At 34.9% G+C, this 20,324-nt stretch overlaps 1 protein-coding gene across 1 annotated transcript; it reads right to left on the reverse strand.

Annotated features, from left to right (window-relative positions):
- Positions 1–968: 968 nt before the first annotated feature.
- LOC149802188 (large ribosomal subunit protein uL2m-like) lies at positions 969–20,220 on the reverse strand. Its single transcript, XM_089956602.1, has 4 exons — positions 20,035–20,220; positions 13,292–13,416; positions 8,703–8,951; positions 969–1,495 (listed from the first exon to the last, which is right to left on the reverse strand). Exons 1-4 carry the CDS (start codon positions 20,100–20,102, stop codon positions 1,086–1,088), a joined length of 852 nt encoding a protein of 283 aa, XP_089812728.1. The 5' UTR covers positions 20,103–20,220; the 3' UTR covers positions 969–1,085.
- Positions 20,221–20,324: the final 104 nt, after the last annotated feature.

The raw sequence follows: 20,324 nt of genomic DNA on the forward strand, positions 1-20,324 counted from the left end.
ACTCGAATCATATAATTTAATTTCCTTGAGCTTATCATTGTGACAAAACTGTTCCAAGATAACTGTTTTGAGATAGTCCCAGCATCTAACTGAATGAGAAGCAAAGTTACTGATCTTCTCTTGAGCGCGAAGTGTTTAAAGAAAACAAAACCCAAATCATTTGATTTTCGGTGTGAATTCCCTTAATGTTATTGCAAGACTCATAAAATGTCTTTTAAAAGTATAATTTAAGTCAGAAGACTGAGTTCACATTGTTTTAAATTAAGATTGATGGTGGTGATTGTGGCATTAAGTACCAGAATCAGCAAAATAGCAATGGATGAATTTTATCACTTAAACATCAATTAACTTTCAAATCCCAACTGAATATATTCAGCAAAAATACTTAAAAAGCAAAGGTTAATATTCATTTCAGCTTTACCTCTGTCCCCCAAATCTTGATGCCAGTGTGACCAATGGGCACAATTTTTCACATAGGCATTCTCATTTGAAACTTAGCCTACAGGCTCTGAGCTGAGGAGAACTGCAGAGGCAGTGTAGAAGGATGAGCAGAATAAACATCATATCACATCCTCTGTTGATCAAGTAAACCCTAGCAGCATCTCCTGTCCAGTATGCCAGCCAGTACAGAGCACAAACTGGCCTATCATCCCCTCACATACTCACAGAATCCAAATCAGTGATGCCAGGGTCTTCTTTATACTTCAAGAACAAACAATAGGCATTAGCAGTGTTGTATCTAGGAGATCCCAATAGTGACTGGCCGACCAGATATAACCCCTTGCAATTTACAAAGTCACTACTTCCTTACCACAAACAGTGAACTAAACTATTGAGGAAATTAAAAAAGTAAATCTTGTCCAGAATTTGGAAACAAGATACAACACTGCATTAGAACTACCCATGCCCAGAAAGAAAGAAGAAATCATTTCTGAAGTAGGACTGAGACATAAGCTAGCCAAATCATCTTATTTTTCACAACTCTTTATTTATTGGAAAAGAATACCTTTCAAAGCAATTACTGCTGTTCAATCAATTTATCAACTAAGCATAGAGTGATTCAGATAGTAAAATAAAATGCTACACTACAAAGTAAATTTGTAAGCAGTGGGCTCAGGTGCCTTCTTTTTCCCAACTATGCATACTTTTTTTTCTTTAATTTTTCTGCCTGCATAACCAGTTTTTCTATGCCATAATCCACTCTTTGGTCGAATACCAAACCATCTTGCCCGGCTAGGTGAGCCAATGTGTTCTTTATTGTGCTCGACATTTGAAACTCGTCCTACAGTAGCCATGCAGTATTTGCTGACCACAAGTTCTCGTTTTGATGGGAGCTTAAGAATGCATGTGTCCTGTACTTTTCTTAATATAATGGCACATGTTCCAGCTGCTCGAGCGTATCTTCCTCCTTCACCTGGATACATCTCAACATTATGTACGACTGTGCCAAGTGGCAAGGCTCCTAAAGGATAGGCATCTCCTTCCTTTGCCTGAACTGAAATAGATCAGATATTATAGTAAAAGAAAAATTTCTGGTATTCAAGTCTTCTACTTGTCATTAGAAGTAGGGGCATGTAGTTTGGTAGAGGACAATGAAAATGATGAAACAGTACATGAAGTAACGGATAAATCAATATAAAAATGTGGGTTCAAGATTCAGCAACTTAGCTTCACTAAATGCTGATGTAGGAACCAAGGTGGCAACAATGTCAAGTCACACACCTGGGAGTTATTACACAGAAAAGAAAGCTGGGCAGTCTTAAGATCAGGGGTCCCAATGCTGCTAAATGAGGATGTTTATATACATGGATGATCAAAATCAGCAGACCTTATTAATAAGCTGCCTCCTAAATTTGGTTAAGGATGCCTTTCATTCCATTTAGTACATATGCAAAAATCTGGCAAAGCTTGACCCTTCCCTCCCGTACACATGCATGCTTTTTTACCCACCCACCCTTGCGTATGCATGCTTGACGCACGCACACACCATTCATTCCATTTAGTACGTATGCAAAAATCTGGCAAAGCTTGACCCCTTCCCCCATACACATGCATGCTTTTTTACCCCCCCTTGCATATGTATGCTTGACGCACACACACACACACCACCACCAAATTCTATAGAACGGTCAATATTTAATCTTGCAAAGCTTGACCCTGCCATACACATGCATACTTTCTTATGCGTATGTACTAAATGGACGGCCCCAAATGAAAAGTGGGAGAGTCAGACAGTAAGGAGCAATAATTCTACTAAATGGCAGAAAATTCTGACAAATGAACTCCATTGAGGTCTCATCAATATCAAGCTTCAGATCACAAAATCTGGTTGAAATTTACTGTATGTACTTGAATATAAGCAGAATAATTTCAACAACAAAAATAAAGGCCTGGAAGAAGAGGGGTTGGCGAATCCACGAGCCCAGGTCTAAACCTGAAAGTTTTTAAGATTCTTTTATTGACCACCATAATAGCTTGGTATGTTATTTACATGCTAATTAAGGGGCCCCGAGTGGCCGAGGGTCTAAAGCGCTCACTGCCATCTCACCTCTGTCTGTGTGGGTTTGAGTCTAGGATTCGGCCAATGTGGGTATGTGAGAAAGCTTGCCAGTAGCTTCTCGTGGGTTGGTGGTTCTTCTTGGGGTTTTCCACCACGATTAATACTGGCCGCCATGCATAGCCTATTGTGTGCTGAAAAATGGCGTTAAACCACACAACAACAACAACAACCACATGCTAATCAAATATGCTACAGCTGTATTCAATCATTCCAAGCTAACACCTGTTTGATGGCATGATTTAGCGAACCAGATCAGATTAGTGAGTCTGCCAATGGGGATATGAGGCTACCTATAGGGTATTATCAATATGGTACCATATAATGAAAGGAAATGCTGTAAATTTCTCAACCAGTGATATCTTTTGAACTTGCCGACATAACTGCTAGCAATATAAAGTATGAGCAAAGATCAAGAGTTTTTGCTGCCTATGTACAGGGAGAGTACATGCACTTTAAAAGAAAAAATTGTTTGGAATAGAGAGGTCATTGTACTTGCAAAAATTAGAATGCAAAATGGCTATTCTTGGGATTTAACATAAATCAGTCTAAATGGTTGTAAATATTGTGAATATTTAAACTCTTAAGGAGTATGGTATGTATTTTCGTAGCTTATATTTACTATTTTATTTATTAATCTCTCTTTGACAAAAGCTTCAGCTAAACAGGGTCAGTAAGGTACAACCCCACCCCCAACATGAACAGCTGAAATTTCTCTCTCTCTCTCTCATATTGGGTGATGATATTTAATTTTGATCATGAGGAGCATGAAGACAAATGAAAATGGAATATACATGCCTCTCTCTCTTAAAACATGAACTGTGGTAATCTGAAATAGCATACACCGACACCTTTAATATTTATGAAACCAAAAGTTACTAAAAGTTTAATTCCACACAGCATCATGAATTGTATCCTATCTGTAACTCAATAAATTTTCAGTTCAGCATCATTAGGTATAGCAAAAAGTATGTAATACATTTAAAATACTTTGTGTGAAACAAATCTGATACTTTTAGTTACATTTAATGAGCCTCACCTGAAAGGCTACTGAGTTACAGATAGGATAAAATTCACAATGCTGTGTGGAACAAAGTGAAAAAGACAAAGCAGGGCTATTGATGTAGCCTCATTTTATACACAGCATCAAATTCATATATGGATAATGGCTGGAAAATTTGCCAAAATTGCTCATCCGACTTATACTCTGCAGCAACTTAAAGGACTGCAAATATGATACTCTTTTTCAATACTATAAGCGATGCAACAAATTGAGGTAATCTTTATGAAAAGGTACACACGTTCAATTGTGCAATGCCCATAAACAACGTAACTGTTACATGTTCATGAAAGAATTATATTAGTAAAGGCTAAAATTCTGAATATAGATCAACAAAGATCATCATCAATCTAGGTTATACTTTTGTGTTTTGGCTGAATAAAATCATAATTTTCCACAGAGTAGAAAGCTGGATGTTTTGTTGTCTCCTTTGTTTATAATTGGCGGATTTGTCTTTTATTTTCCAACAGCAAAACAAACCAGTTAATCATAAAAATCTGGATGAAACTGGCTTGTGTTAAGAGGGAATTCTGACAGGCAACTATACCCAGTAGTTTCATGTGTAACTGCATTTCACTCCATAATATTAGCATGATTACTGTAAATTTGTAAAACTGGGTGTAAGGTCGCTTACATCAAAGCAAACTATAACTCAGTTTTTATGGTATTAGCATAATTTTTGAAGCATTATTTCTGAAAAATCATTTCTGTATTTTGGAGATATCATTAAAGTTTAGTGCAGTGTTGCCCATGATTTGAATCCAAGGGATGTACTTCATTCAGCATGTGTTCAAACCTACAATGTACATATGGTGGTGCCATTATGTAAATACCCTCACTAGGCTAATTGCGAGCATTGAATCAAACCCTATTATTGTTCTTTGTTGTCATAATTGGATCAAATTTTAATGAGTTAGGTATTCACAATTTCAAGGCAAAATAAAAATAGAATTACTGGTGCACTGATATAAACAGTCTATTGCAATAATGCATAAACAAACAATAATCGAGTCAAATGGGAGAGGTATTGTTACAGCAACCCGTGAATGCTCAATTCTTGTCATCATCAAATCAAGTTATATACAAATCTGAATTTGGCAGAAACAATAAGAAAATAGAAAATTAAATATTTCTTGACTTTTTAAACAAATGGATACCATTTTATGTAAAAATCATACATGTCAACCCCGTAAGAGGTATTTGTGTAATTTTTGCTAATATAAGTTTGCCTAAATAAGTGCATTTAGAACTTACCGCTTGCATCTTGTGATGTTGTCTAAGACTTGTGGGTCGGCTTATACATGGGTCATGCACTTTATAGTGTTTATACTTATTTAGTTTGGGGGTGGGTGGGTTGGGGGGTGGGTGGGTTGGCTTATATGCAAATGGACATCTATATGAGTAAATTAGTTTAGCTACTGAGCAGAAATTAAAGAGAATGGGTCCAACAACCAGGGGCTATATCTAAGCTAAATCATAATGGTGAATACTAATAATCAATCTCAGCATAACTCTATCATTATTAAGCTGTCTACCGAATTTGGTTGAAATGTAATCATAAACAAAGTAGGTGGGTCAGTCAATCATGGGCTACAAGTCTGCTAAATGATGAAGGATGACAATCAAACTCAGCCAAGGTCTCGTCAATACCAAGTTGCATAGCAAGTTAAAGTGGGTAGGTATGACAGTCAGTGGCTATAACTCTGCAAACAGAAAATCAAACTCAACCAAGGTCTCCTCAACACCAAGCTGTACAGTAAATTAAAGTGGGTAGGTCTGACAGTCAGTGGTTATAACTCTGAAAACAGACAATCAAACTCAACCAAGGTCTTGTCAATACATGCATCAAGCAAAATACCAAATTCAGCTGAAATAAAAATAAATAATCCAAGTTTGATGATCAGTGTCTAGAACTCATAAATAATGAAAAACTGCTGGAGTTAATGTGCACAAACAAATGTGAGATGGCTGAAATGTCAAAGATGGGCACACCTAATTCAATATTTCCAGCTTTCTATGAAACTTGAGAGACAAAAACAAAACACAGAAAACACAGTCACTTTACACATCAACAGTCCTGAATTTCCAAAAGGTCTGATACGTGTAAAGCCAAGTAACTGCCTATCCAAGGCTGATGATTTTCTCAAGCTCTGAAGTACGACACATTACAAACATATCAGCTTTCAAGAATGTTAAATATCAGTTGTTTTATTAATTTCATATAAATAACATAACATAAACTTTCAACCTGAGGAAAGTACAATTGTATGGATACTGTTAATACAGAATGTCATTATTATTTTTTAACCTATGCCTGGTCATGGTGCATTCTGACTACAAGAAATGTCAACTTGTGAGCTATCCTTAAAGACAAAATGAGTGGGATTTTTCTGTCCTTTACCTACCTATCTATATAAAAAAAACCAATCAAACAAAATACAATATTCACACAGTGAGAAGTTCCACGTTTTGCTTTCTAAACTGAAGTCCTTCTTAGCTTCATAAAGTTTCATCACTGCATTGCCAAAGTGTTAAAAGAATGGCCCATAATGCAATAACATCAACCATTCCAATAATACCATCCGACAAGTGATATGTATGCAGGAATCAAGCTGGGCTTCACCAATCTCACAAACTGTGATTTTTTCCCCCTGCATTGGTGACAAAATATACCATCTGGCAACATTTCTGGCTATTAAAAATTGCATTCATAATATTGGGTTTGGAGCGGAGAAATTCAATGGCACCATGACAGGAAGCTGCAAACTTGGATATTAAATACACTGTAATCTATCTATTGTTATACGAACAAATCCTTTGTTCATATACCACCCAAATAGTGCATTGTTATACCATAATCTGATAATGCTGATGTCTGGACTAAAGTACTGCATACTGTAATATAACCAAAAGTCATGCTACTTGACTAGCTACTATTGACCACCATTTAATGCGAGAGTTGGAATAACTTCAATTGACCAGATGGCAATATTTTTTTAAAAAATGTGCCAGAAAAAATAGTTTGCTGAAACTTCAAAGAAAACTGATTGCCTTTAAAGCACTGATTGTTCTGTATATACACTAAGCAAATGAAAAAAGCAAACAATGTTCTACAATTATTTGATGTTACCTTTAGTGACACCTTCAATAACTCATGCACCTTCATCAAAGCAAGCTGATGACCTTTGATCAAAGGAAGTCAGCAACAACTTAAATAAAAGCATTGTTTCATTTTCCACAGTGATTGGAACATATTTATTGCGCCATGAAAGTTTCCCATTTGCAACAAAAAAAGTTCTTGTTAGGATCACTGCCAATGGCAGCATAAAACCCAAATTAAATTTCCAATATTTTGAAACAACAGATGTCTGGTTGTCAAGTTAAATAAAGGTGGGACATCTTACAAAATTTTTTGGTAAACTTTTTAATTTGTTCACGTTTTAATTTCCCTATGAATAACCTCATCCCCTTGGCTGTCTCGGCATGATGGTAGTTGTCTCTGGCAGATCAAAATCTAGGCCAATTTAAGTACTGTTATGTATATTTAATTTGTTTGTCTGTTAGTTTTAAATGTTTTTATTTCATTACATGCTAAATGTAATGTAACATTGTTTGCTGGACTTGACCTTGTCCTAAATTGAGTTCATTTCTGCTTGACCTTTTTTTAATTTTTTTATTTCATTTATGTAAGCAACTATTAATAGCTTCATTATTCTCTATGTACATCAGCTTATTATCAGGATTATTATTCAGGTAAACAAGGCGGCATAAACATGTTGATCAGGGTCAGGGTCTTGGAGATTGCTAAGTGAATTTTATAGGCTATTGTGTTGTAAATAAACAAGGCTCATTAGATCATTCTAGAAGGTTATTTTCCATAAGGTAATGGTTGTTTTTAGAAAACGCTAATTGTGACCTGAGGTGAAGCAGAGAACTATATTATCTTGTCACTGTGAGGATTTTACCAGTCGTGTTTTAACATCTAACACTTTAAGTTGTATTATACTGTGACCAGTTTGGGCTGAATTTTATTTTCTTCAAATTATTGAATTTAAGTGATTATTTTCTCTGGAAATGCAAAAGTGCTCTGATAAAATTCTTGGATAAAGACATTCATTGGAATTTATACTGAATTCAAACCTGGAATAAGATATCTGTGATTCAACAAGAGACTGCTGACACATCAGCACTTCATAGGCCATAACAGACACATCATCACCTTCAATTTTGGATCTCTTCGGGACTTGAACTGACTTTTATTCAGGACTTTTTATTACTAAGACTTGTATCTTTAATTCATGGATTAATTTTGGATTTAATTTGCAATACAGTAAGTTCTTTTGTCTCATTTTTAACTTTGTATTCTTGGAAAATAAATTATTTGTTGAATTTTACAAAGCTTGTTGTTTTCACTCTTTTCTGTTACTTATTTTAAGAGCATAGACTCGTAACAGTACATGTACCATAGAAACAACAAGACAGCCACTTGCGACTAGGATAATGAATATCAGAGTGAATTGTTTTGTGAAATGTTTTTGTTGACAATAAGATATAGATTAAACGTGGACTACCATACTTTCATATATATGTGTAAGTTGTGTTTCTAACGGGATGTGTCAATATATGAATTTTCTAACATATGATCTAATACTCAAATTCATGGATTTTTCATACATATACTAAACAAATCTAAGTTGTCAATACACCAGTGTATTTCAGACTAGTTGTCTTCATTTAATCAAAATTTCCATTATTTTTTCTTTTTCTCTCCATGTAAACTTTAGTCACTGATGACAGATCACCTCTTAAAAATTTCAGTTTTTAATGTATGCAAAATTTTTAACTTTTTCACACACCCCATCTAAACATCCGCTTATGTCAACAATATTACCTTGGTACTGATGTGCAGATAACAGATAGTACTGTATTATGAAAAAGGTGACCTTTATTTTGAAAACTAGTGACAAATATTGACATTGGCAATATTTTGGGTGAAACTTTTTTAAAGCCAGCGCCATCCTGGTATGTTTTGAATATGCTTGGAAGGCAAGACAAAATTTACAGAATGACAATAATTTGACTTACTGGGCACCAGTGGAATATCAACTGAAGTCTTAATGATGTCACCAGGTTTCATATTCTCTGAGGCAATTATATATCTTTTCTGTTCTTGTCCAGCAACAACTGCAATGTCAGCTGTCCTACATGGATCATACAATACAGACATCACCCTCTCAATCACTGCTGGGCTATTTTTCTGTGCTGTGCGCACAAAATCCACTTGACGGTACCGCTGTTTTGCACCCCCTCCACATCTGTGATTCCAAATACGACCTAAGTCAAGAAAAAACTGGTCTCTGTAAAATGACAAACATAGACACTGTGGTCCCAGTTTTACTAAATATCTCCTAAATTCTACTGAAACTGAGATTTTGTTTTGTTGCAAATATCTAAGAAAATAATTCTCTAGTTTCAATACTGCACACTGGTAACATCTTTTATTCTTTAAAAAAAAATTAAGGAACATCTTATATATACCGTATATACTTGCATATAAGCCAAATAATGTAGGAAAAATAAAGGTCTGGAACAAGGTGGGGGGTTGGGGGTTGGATTATCCACGGGCCAATGTCTAAACTTTACAGTTTTTAAGTCTTTTTGTTGACTACTGTAATGGCTGTAAATCTTGGGACACAAAAGACATATGCATGTAAAAGAAATCATTTTCGGTGACCTAACACTCATTAAATTGTTATAAAGTACTATGACTGATTTTGCTTGTGCATATTTTCTGGTTTCTCCAATGCGAAATTAAATGAAGGTAAATACAAACTTCATAATTCATGGGCCAGTTGAGTTTACCCATGAGACCAGGCTGAACTATAATGTACAGTACTTACACAGTGCAAACCGTGCATAGTGGCTCTTAAATCCTTACCTATTCCCAAACATATTAGATGCATATCTTGCTTTATTCACTGCATTCTTCCAGACAACATTTCAGTTAATCCTTAATAGCTGTTTCAATTATGTTGAATCAAGTGCTCACGAGTTATTCATTTTCAGTGATATAAGTGATCTTACAAACTAAGGTAATATTTATTACAAGGTAAGTACGTTTAATTGTTCAAGGCACATAACCAGCATAGCTTACATGTTCGTAAAGAATGGTTACAATAAAGGCTAAAATTCTCATGATAGACCAACTGAGATGAACATCAATCTATTTTAGCTTTGTATTTTAGCTGAATAACATCTTAACTTTCCACACAATGGAAAGCTTGATGTTTCAGCATCTCCACTGTTGATAGTTGGCAGATTTATCTTTCGTTTTCTGACAGTAATACAGGCCAGTTAATCATCAGAACCCTGAAAATGGCTTCTGTTAATATGGAATTTTGACCGTAAACTATACCAGTACATTGTGTAATTTCCTTTCATTCCATAATATTAGCATGATTACTGTAGTTTTGTAAAGCATACCTGTCAACTTTTCAAAAGCCAAGTAAGGAGACTGAATAAAAAAACAGATTGGGACCTAAAATCTGTAGGTTTTACGTGGCATTTTTACAGCCTTGTTTTCACTAAATACTGATCAATCTTGTTCGATGTAATTATACAAAAATCTAAATTAGGCAGAGACAATAGGAAAACAGAAAGTTAAATTACTTTTCAAACAAGTTTATACCATTTCCTTTAATCATACATGCTAACCCCGAGATAAGTATACATGTAATTTTTGTTAATAAAAGTAGGTCTAAATAAATGCATTTAGAACTTACCTTGTGCATCTTGTGATGTCTCAGGGTTGTGGGTCGGCTTATACATGGGTCATGCACTTTTTAGTGTTTGTATCTATTCAGTTTGGGGGGGTTGGCTTATATGTGAACGGGCTAATACATGAGTATATACGGTAAATGAAAATTTTCTAAGTCAACTCAGCAACAAAATAAAGACTCTTTCAAGAACAATCAGAAATGATATGACTGTATTTAATCCTTGATGTCTGCCAAGTTAGAAAGGCACATCAAGAGCCCTATGCCAGGTTAGAAAGGCATGTGAAGGTCACAATAGTAGCCTACTCATATATGGTTTCAAACGGAGAACACTAGCTCTTTGGATGAGAAATGATTAAACACCGATCTGTAATGTCTAACTTCATGAAAGAATAAAAGAAAAAGAGACTAAGCAGTTTAAGAAATATCATATATAAAATGAATAAACTGAGATTTGAAAAATAAAACAACTGACAAAAACATATTACATGTACTTAACAAAGTGCATTCATGCAGTACTTTCAAGCCTGGCAAGTTTGTGTGTAACAAGAGCCAGAATTTTTGACAAGCTGGTCTTTTTATTTAGCAGCAAAAGACATATATGAAAGGAACAGAATAAAAGTTTCACAATGAGCTTAGTCTTAAACTTTAATGCCCAGTTTACTGACATGAAGATGGATGCCAATGTTATTACTCTGTTGAGTGTCCACTAAGCTGAGCATTACAAAATAACGGTATTTGATCTTACATTTCATGATTGGCAAACAAATCTTGTTGTTCTTTAAAGGTTTTAAGATCCACTCAGTTAAATACAGGTTTGTTAATGGACACATCTTGTTTCAATACATTGTACTTCAATTGGGCATATTTACAATATGTACTTTAACACCAAGGTTTCACCATTCTGCAAATCTACCATTGATCTTTGTAAAGCTGCATTATGATTATAAATATGGCAATCAACAAATATGATAAAAGACTGAATGAAACTGGACATGGAAGGGACACTAAGATTCTGTTTAGGAAGGGGTGAAAATATGTACAATTAGGATGGTTTGTTGAATCTCAATGTATGCATGAGAATGAGAGAACCTAAATCTTAAAGATAATTACACTCATAGTGACTGTGTTTTTGGTGATGGAGCACCCGTTTCTTGTGTCTTTTACCACAGCAGCTATTGCCGCATTATTGATTTATCTTTAATCACTTGGTGACTTTATTTTGACAAGTTTAAGGACACGACTGAGCAATTTGAATGCCAATAAATGGATTAAATCCTTGCAATCAGCAGCAAATGAGTCGACAATACATTAGCACCCAGGCAAGAAGAATCAAAGCTAGGGAAGAAAAAAAACTTGGATTATGTACTTTTATATGCAGGAAGACTCTAGATCTGGAACCAGAAAATGACAGAAATATCATCATATAGAATGAATAGCATCATGGCATGTTAAAACTGGATCCGAATAGCATCATGGCATGTTAAAACTGGATCCGTGTGCAGTGCCAAATCAAAATTGCTTATATCCAACACAGACTGTTCTGCACAAAAGTCAATGTAGCAAACCAAAAAATAAAAGATGCACAAAAAGATCTCTATTTGCAGAAGAAAATATGCTAATTTTCTTCAAAACTTAAAGTCAAATGTATAGAATCTGAGGACCAAATTATAATAATTACTTTATCTCTTGAAAGCTCAGTTACCAAAAACACTGATTCTCAGCTGAGGAAAATAATATTTTTGAATATTTACTCTTCTGTACAAAGACCAGCCCATCCCAACCCCACTTGCACAAACTCCAAATAAAAGCTAGCTACGAATGTTCGTAAGTTTAAAGAAACAGATATTTTCAAATGAAAACATTATACTTGTTGCAGGATGGGCTTGAAAGAAATATGATATTTTAAAATGCAAACTGTGTACATGGTGCAAGATGGGATTGAATGATTGTCTTTTACTTTAATGGCGGTTTCAAAGATTGTTCTTTACTTTAAAGGACTCATCTAATAATTTTACAAAACTGTGCTATCTATTGTTGGTGACACCACCACAATGAAGACCTAATCTTTCTTAGATTGTAGTGTATATTCAAGGATGTGATTGTGGGATTCAAGCAAACTTCCCTAAAATAAATTAACCAAAAACTGATCTGTAAGTGCCACAAAAATGTGCCACACTAAATCTGTACATCATACCTTTATTTCTTCATTAAATGGTTCCTATATTCAGAAAATTCCCACCTTTATTCCAATGTAGAGCAAAATTTACCCCTAAATTTTCTGTTCTATAATATACCCTGAAAAAACAATGATTTTCCAATGTACAAATTTACAAAAAAATTTTTATAAGAGCCATCTGTAATACAAAACAAAATATAATTAAACTCCAATTTGTTATGTAAAGGCAAACTTTCAGGAAAACAAGTGCCATGACTCCTGATCATTTTGACCAAAAAGGCGGTAAAAAAGTGAACTTTAATCAGGTCTTCAGAGTACTAACCCTCCTACTAAATATGGTTTCAGTCCACAGAGCCTTGCAAAAGTGATAAAATGTTCTTCATGATGCAGGGGAGAGACACAGGCATACCCTCAACAACTCTTGCTTTTTTCTGACCATGTAGAAATCTATGTACAGCAATGTTGTATCTAGTACATGCCAAATAGATTTGAGCCCACACTGAGCTGCCTTTGTTCCCTAAAATTTAAGAGGTACAGGTCTCTTTAAAATGGAAAGGGGACAACATGATTGTTGAGTGAGCAACAATGTCCCCCATACTGGTTAAACAAGGTACAACATTGGTACAGATAATCTGGAGATACTCCCCCTTCCACCCTCTCTTACACACATGCACAAAGTCAATACAATCTGGTTAAAAATGATTAGCAATGTGATTTACCATCTGGTCCTCTTCCTCCAGTTTTCGGCAGTGGCAGTGGCTTTAAAGTTTTCTTGCTAAGGTCAATTCCCTGAAGGATGAATTTTATCTTCCCATTTACTGCTGGGGAGTTGTGGAAGAAAGATCTGAAAAGCAAGATACTTTTCACTGAATAAACTTTAAATGAAGTAGTAATAATAAAAAGAAGAAAACGATTGAACAAATCTGGATAAAAAACCTAATTCACAACCTCATTGGCGATTGTCCTGAACCTTTAAATGTGTCCCATTCAAATGATTTGATTTAAACTTCCCCAAATCAGCACATGGCAGACTTTTATTGCTAAGTTTTAAAGTAAAATGCCTTTCAACACTGTGACTCTATAATATAGCCAATTTGTATAATCTGAAACTTTCTTACATCAAATAAAAAAATAATCATAGAACCCTATAGGCACTTCCAGCACATTCTGGATCTTCAAATGCTTTTGGAGCCTCCATCTCTCTCTCTCTCTCACACACACACACCATTTTCTCTGCCTATGCATCCTGTGGAATCTCAATATACCTTTGGCCCTCAGATCCTGAAATTATGAATTCAGTGGATATACACTGACCCCAACATATTAAAATACAAAAGCCTTAATTAGCAAAAATGGCAGTTAATGCAATGAAATAAATAATTTTCATATTTAAAGAGTAAGGTGTCCTAATATACAATTGTATCATTTGCTTCAGCATGATTTAATGTTAAGTCATTGACCCCTCCCCATAAACCTTCACTTTTTCCTACCAGCAGGCTTAATTTCTGAAGATTGAGGGTGTATGACTACCAGTATGAAAAATCTAAAAAGAGCTTGGAATTAATCTCTTCAGGCAACATGTCCTTCAAGTTGACATTCATCTAATTAATGCCACTGCACTTTTCACAACAACATGATTACCAAAGCTATTCCTTTCTTAAGAGACCTAAGTGGGCTTGAGATTGCTCACCTGGCTGACAAATAAATAAAAGCCAAATGAAAGAGGAGTTACCCAAACAATAGGGGTTAGTGTAATGCTTTCTGACATAAATGTTTTTTTAATAATTACACCCATATTGGGTGAATAAGTATCATCTATGTAAACTTGAAAGGCCTTATGCCAGGTTGCTTTCTGTGAAATTTAGTCAAATCTTGTTAAAACTAGTTTTTAAAAAAAGTTCTTACAAGGTTAAATAGTGGACCAGCATGCATTGTTTGTGCAAAACTGAAACTTCGTTATGTCAGATTTGGTGAAATCAGAGCTGGGCCTGACATACAATGTCTTATGTATTGTTTTATTCAAATTACTTCTTTTAAAACATTCTATTACAGCTATGGTCATAATTTTCTCAAAAATTAGCTTTCTCCTTTGAATACATTCTCCAATCACACTAACTTTAGTTCTTGTTGTTGTTTTTGTTGTTTGGCTAAATGCCATTTTTCAGCACATGACAGGTTATACATAGCAGCCAGTATAAATGGTGGAGGAAGAATCTGGGAAAACCCCAGAAAAGAATCACCGACCCACGAGAAGCTACTGGCAAGCTTTCTCACATATCCATATTGGCCAAACCGAGACTTGAACTCACGCAGACAGAGGTGAGATGGCAATGATCCGTAATGGTGAGCGCGTTAGACCACTCGGGGCCCCCACTAACTTGAGTAGATGAAGTAATATGTGGAGGGTGGAGGGTATGTTAAGAAGGAGGCATCCTTGAGCTCAACTAACTGGCTCAGTCCACTTCAGATAAAGTACATGTACTGGGTCCTGTTTGCAAAGCCTCTCAGAATGTGTCAATACAGGAGAGAGAACACATAAATTTTGTATTGCCCACTGATGGCAACCTGTCTTTGGCAAGAAAACTGGGTTACATGATTAGAAACATTGAATCATCTGATCAAAACTGAAGACAGACTCGGTCAACAGAGAGTGCATATAATTCAAGGAATCTGAATGCCAAAACTAAAGTTAATGAGTTTTGTAAGAAAGAAGCTTCAATGTAGTCATGTCTAAAGGCTTGAACTTGTTTTAATTCAGCCAAGTCAGAGCTCAGAAAAGATTACACTTTGGAAACAAAGTGAATGATTTAGGACTATGCAAGTCAAAGTTGGACAATAAATCAGTGAGGTCATTGTTATGACCATGATCCCCCCAACCATTATGATCTCTTGTGTAAAAGTGTATCCTTTACAAGTCTGAAGCTATTTTCGTCAGGAATGGAATGGACAAAAGGGGAGGGGGATGGAAAAACGAGATTCAAAATCCCTCTGGAACAATCTGGATCTTGCGGGAAGAGATAGATCCAATGCTATTTGGAAAACAAGTCTGGTGCCTACCAGGCAGTCAGACACACAAATCAATGGCAAGAGAGTGGAGGCTTGGTGATAGGGAAACTTAATTTCTTTTACCCCTATAAGATGAATGCCTCCAAAACTGATCAACAAATTACCTATGTGAATAGGGTTGGAATCACAGCTGTTTTCTGGTTGAAGAAGCAAACAAACCTGCATCTGCCATATCTCCTGTCATAGTGTCTTTGAGAGAGAGTGGAAGATGATTTATGTGACTGCTGTATAGAGAGATGGAGGGGAAGTTCATGGGCTAATAGGGATTAGTATGCAAGGTCAGGGCATGATGAGGCTTGTGCATGATAAAGCATAAGCATACACCCCATCTACTAGTCAAGGTTAGCGGAAGCCGTCAAAGCATTTGCCATTGCATGGCTGGCTACTCAGTTAATAACCTTTAGATATTCTAGCCGATGACTACTGGTTGTGTTCATTGCCCGCCTTGTCTGCTAGCTGGAAAATTGCCATCGATGCCATGTCCAACAATAAAGATGTGACCACAATTTTGCAGATAAGCTTCAAAATAGCATGCTTAACTCCTTTATCAATCTTATAGTAAGTCTGCAAAAGTCATATTAATCATGGCATAGTTCCAGCCTAATGCAGACAGCTCTGTAGAGAAGGTGTAAGAATAAATTCTACACTACTGTGATATAAGGAATGCTGGTTTTTCTCCAAAAAAAAGGCTTTGAAATTGTCTGGGTAACTGATCTTGGCAAAATGTCTCTCTGCAATTGCGTGAACTATATCTAGTTTATCCCCACTGCATGGATCATCTGTTTGTTACTGTAAGTTCTTTGTAAATTTTCACTTTGTATTCGAGAGAAATAAAATATTTGTTGAATTGTACAAAACTTGTTTTCATGGTTTTCTATTACTTAGACCATATAGTCGTAAGACGAGAAATATAACCAATATGTCAACACACATTAAAGGGCACCAACTACCACTGACTGACCTTCTAAAGATGGAAAGATCATAAAAATCATGTGTATCAATAATGTATCATATCATAGGCTGTGTATCATGAATTGTATCAATTTGTGGCACAGGTGTATTGTTTCACACCTAAAGAATACCATTCTGTATATCTTTCTTTTATATTCAAATGGTGGGGTACAGTTCATTTTGGCCAAACCTAGTTCAGCCTGTGATGATTTAACTGGATGTTGCAACCCACTATACCAATCAGGATGGCTCAGTTCACATATGTGGGATGTTTTGGACCACTATACTCTAATAGACAGTATGTACAAATTTCATGTAGACTTATGAATATTGAAAAAGAACACTTGTGATTTATTATACATATGAATATGATAGTAGTGGTGAGTGACACTTCAGCATCTAAAAGAGCTCTGATGTTAAAGACAGTAAAAAGTTTATAACGACAAATGGAAAAAAATATTGTGTAAATTTTGGTTCACATGTTTTAACAGGATGATTCTCAGAGGTCATACATAATTTTTATCTAAGGGGCTTTTCAGCCACTGAATTCTGTCCTTGAAATATCAGCATAGTTAATGATTAATTTATCAATATAATTTCCCACTCAGCAGGTGGCTGAAGCAGGACTGGAAAGCCTTTGAATTTGCCATGCAGCTGTTACTTGCATAATTAAGCGTTTCAAAGAACTCTGCGTCTGTCCAGTTTGAATGGAGATTGTATCTAAACTAGTATCTAACTAGCCTGAGCACTTTCAACTCTAAATGAGTCTTTTCAAAGGCAAATACAAAACACAGACAAGACAAACAAATAAAACGAAAAACCGTTGTGTTTGCAAAACTTTACATGGCTGTTTCTACAGGAATGAAACCTTTAAATTTATTATGTTTCAACTAGTTGAGGATGCTGGAATAATTTTCCAGTTAGATAGTTAGATCTGCTACTAGTTAGATAGTAGTTCTGCACTGTTCGTTGTCAGTTTATTGCATATATTTATATATATACAACACACTGTATTCATGTTTTGTTCATAACATTGTATGCTGAGGCCATAGTCTTATCATTTAATTGATATATTATGGGATGTGTTAATTTCTGTTGTTATATTTAATCTTATTTACTCTCTGAGTGGGCATGTCACACTTGAATTATTTGTACAATAATTTTTAAATATTTATGTGTTATATGAAACAAATACATTTTGAAATATGTTCCAAAAATTGTCTTTGTGTAATAAACCCATTTCTGCAACTATCCAGTATCCCACTCTTCCTGTAACAGCAGAATAGGTTTAAAAAGTGGTAAACATTAGCCAACCAGTAGTGTACTATGTATTAGTAGCTACTACATTTGTTGTATATACTAGTAAGAATAAACAATATGGAAAATGCTAACTACTCTGAATCGTGTGCCAACAAGTTCTGTTGTGATATAAATACTTAAATAAGTATGAAAATGGTTTGACATGATATTCTCGCATGTTTCTTTGCATTTATACCATTATCGAGCAAAATTCATGATAGCTACCCTTAAACTATACAGCTGTTTCACTTGCTAGTTTGTGCAAATCTCAAACATCTGGGAACTTAAGATAATAAGAAAAATGTAATTATTAATAACCACAATATAATAAACTTAATAAATCATTATTAGTATGTGTTTATTTTTAATAGCTTAAGCATTAAACTCATGTATACATTGCAATACATGATGTTAATATTATTTACTTTAAAAACTTTCACCAAAATGCATAATTTCCAGCTTCTTATTAATTTGATGCTGTATCACTTCCAGTAAAGAGAGTACATTCTAATTTATTATACAACCAATATTAAATGTCACATATATGAATACCAACATATCCGTTGTTTTCACACGAAGTCACAAAACGTGTGTACATCCATATCCGCCATTTTGAGTCCCTATACCTAATAACATTGCTCTTCCGTACAATTATAAAGACACATCTCATTTTGTGCGCAAGAGTATAACAATACATCACATTATTTTGTGCCTGTCAACCGCATGAGACCGAATGCATGCTTTTTATACTTGTTTTTCTTCAAGTAAAACATTTAAATTTCAACCATCTTTGTTTTTCTTTCATAAACAAACAGATCGATCAATAAACAAACGCATACACAAATCGATACACAAACAAGTAGAAACATGTAATGATTTTCGACTTTCGTGGGCTGAAATCAAAAAGTTGGTTATCGTTCAAGTTAAAAAGCTAATTGTTAATGTATAATTTCATATTTCTAAAAGCATTTCATGAATAATTCTTTTTGACATTAGACACAAAGTCATGTTCCATTAGGCACGTGTTTCGTTTGAACACAATGAAGATGAAACTCTTTGAATGGTTATCACTTTCATTCAATATCATCCTACGTCCATCATCTCCACCACAAATACAACATCTGACCATACTGATTAAACTGGTTTGTCAACTATGTCTGGCACATATGTGTACATAAACGTTATGGCATAAAACACATACTATGAAATTCTGATTTGTAACTGATATAGTATCCTGAAAATCATTGTCCAGAAATACTCTTTTAAGATGACAAGCTTAGGGATATGATATGAAACACTTATAAAATGTCAATATTATCTGTTTGTAAACAAAAATAACTGCATTTCTATTTCATAGCAATATGCACGATCTCGGTACAACTGCACTATTCTGTCTTTCGATATAAGTGACGAACTTCCAGCTTTGTTTTTATTTTCATGCTACAGGGCACTTAATTTCAAGCATAATCTATGTATCCTTTCGATGAAGTAAATATCCTTGTCAACAGTTAAATCAGATTATTATCTTCAATATACATAATGACTACTGTTGACAAAGGTTTGTTAGGGAATCAAGATGGTGGCGCAAGGTGAGCGCGCCTTGCATTGTGGGTATTTGCGTACTCAATCGTGATGTCTGTGAAAACAACCCATACTACGGTATATACGATATAAATAATGTGCGTTTTGGTGTTTTCATTGCGTTCCGGTGTTACTATGCACCCTTAAATTATGTACAATTTTACATGAACTGATATCCTTGAATTTTTTTCAATCATTTACACTTTCTTTTTTTATTTCTTCCAGGTAAATTATAATTTTAATTTCATAAACGCATAGTGTATATAATTATCGTAACAAAATCTGTTTAACATGACGGATAGTTTCCAAGATTTATCCGGAAAGCTACGGAATTTCTAATTTGTTCACGTGAAGGAAAGACAAACCGGAAACCAACAACATGGACATTTTCTATCAAAACCAAGAAAGGGTTGTGAAATAATTAAAATACAACCACAAAAAAGTACAAAATGAATGATGTTTTGGACCAATTTTTTTTACGATTATTGGTGTAAAAGACGCGCCCGCACGACAGCAACTTGACCCAGTCGACTTTTAAACTATACCGTGCGCAAAAGTAACTCACTTAATAATGTTATTGGGGGCCATAGTCACCAATTCTGTTAAAATGGGCTTCAGTAATGTTTTCGCCATTGTAAAGTATTACATGCACGTAGCAGATGACTTAATTCTAAATCAAAATTGACGCATTATCTATGCAATTCTCCAACGCAGGGCGAACGCGACTAGGAGGCCGCCATCTTGTATGAAAGGGGTTGATAATTATTTGTGAAACTATTGAATACAATATTTGTAATTAGAAGTAAAAAAAAAGGACAAAGTTTACAAAATATAATGAACATACTTTTGAGATCC

This window comes from Sinohyriopsis cumingii, chromosome 4, assembly GCF_028554795.1.
Source record: "Sinohyriopsis cumingii isolate HCF-2022 chromosome 4, ASM2855479v2, whole genome shotgun sequence".
Classification (NCBI taxonomy): Eukaryota; Metazoa; Mollusca; class Bivalvia; order Unionida; family Unionidae; genus Sinohyriopsis; species Sinohyriopsis cumingii.

Coding starts and splice junctions, on each gene's coding strand:
- LOC149802188 (XM_089956602.1), bottom strand. CDS start 20,102: ATGGCGAAAACATTACTGAAGCCCATTTTAACAGAATTGGTGACTATG. Junction 8,952..13,291: donor TGGAGGAAGAGGACCAGATG/GTAAATCACATT, acceptor TTCTTGACTTAG/GTCGTATTTGGAATCACAGA. Junction 1,496..8,702: donor TGATATTCCACTGGTGCCCA/GTAAGTCAAATT, acceptor GATCTATTTCAG/TTCAGGCAAAGGAAGGAGAT.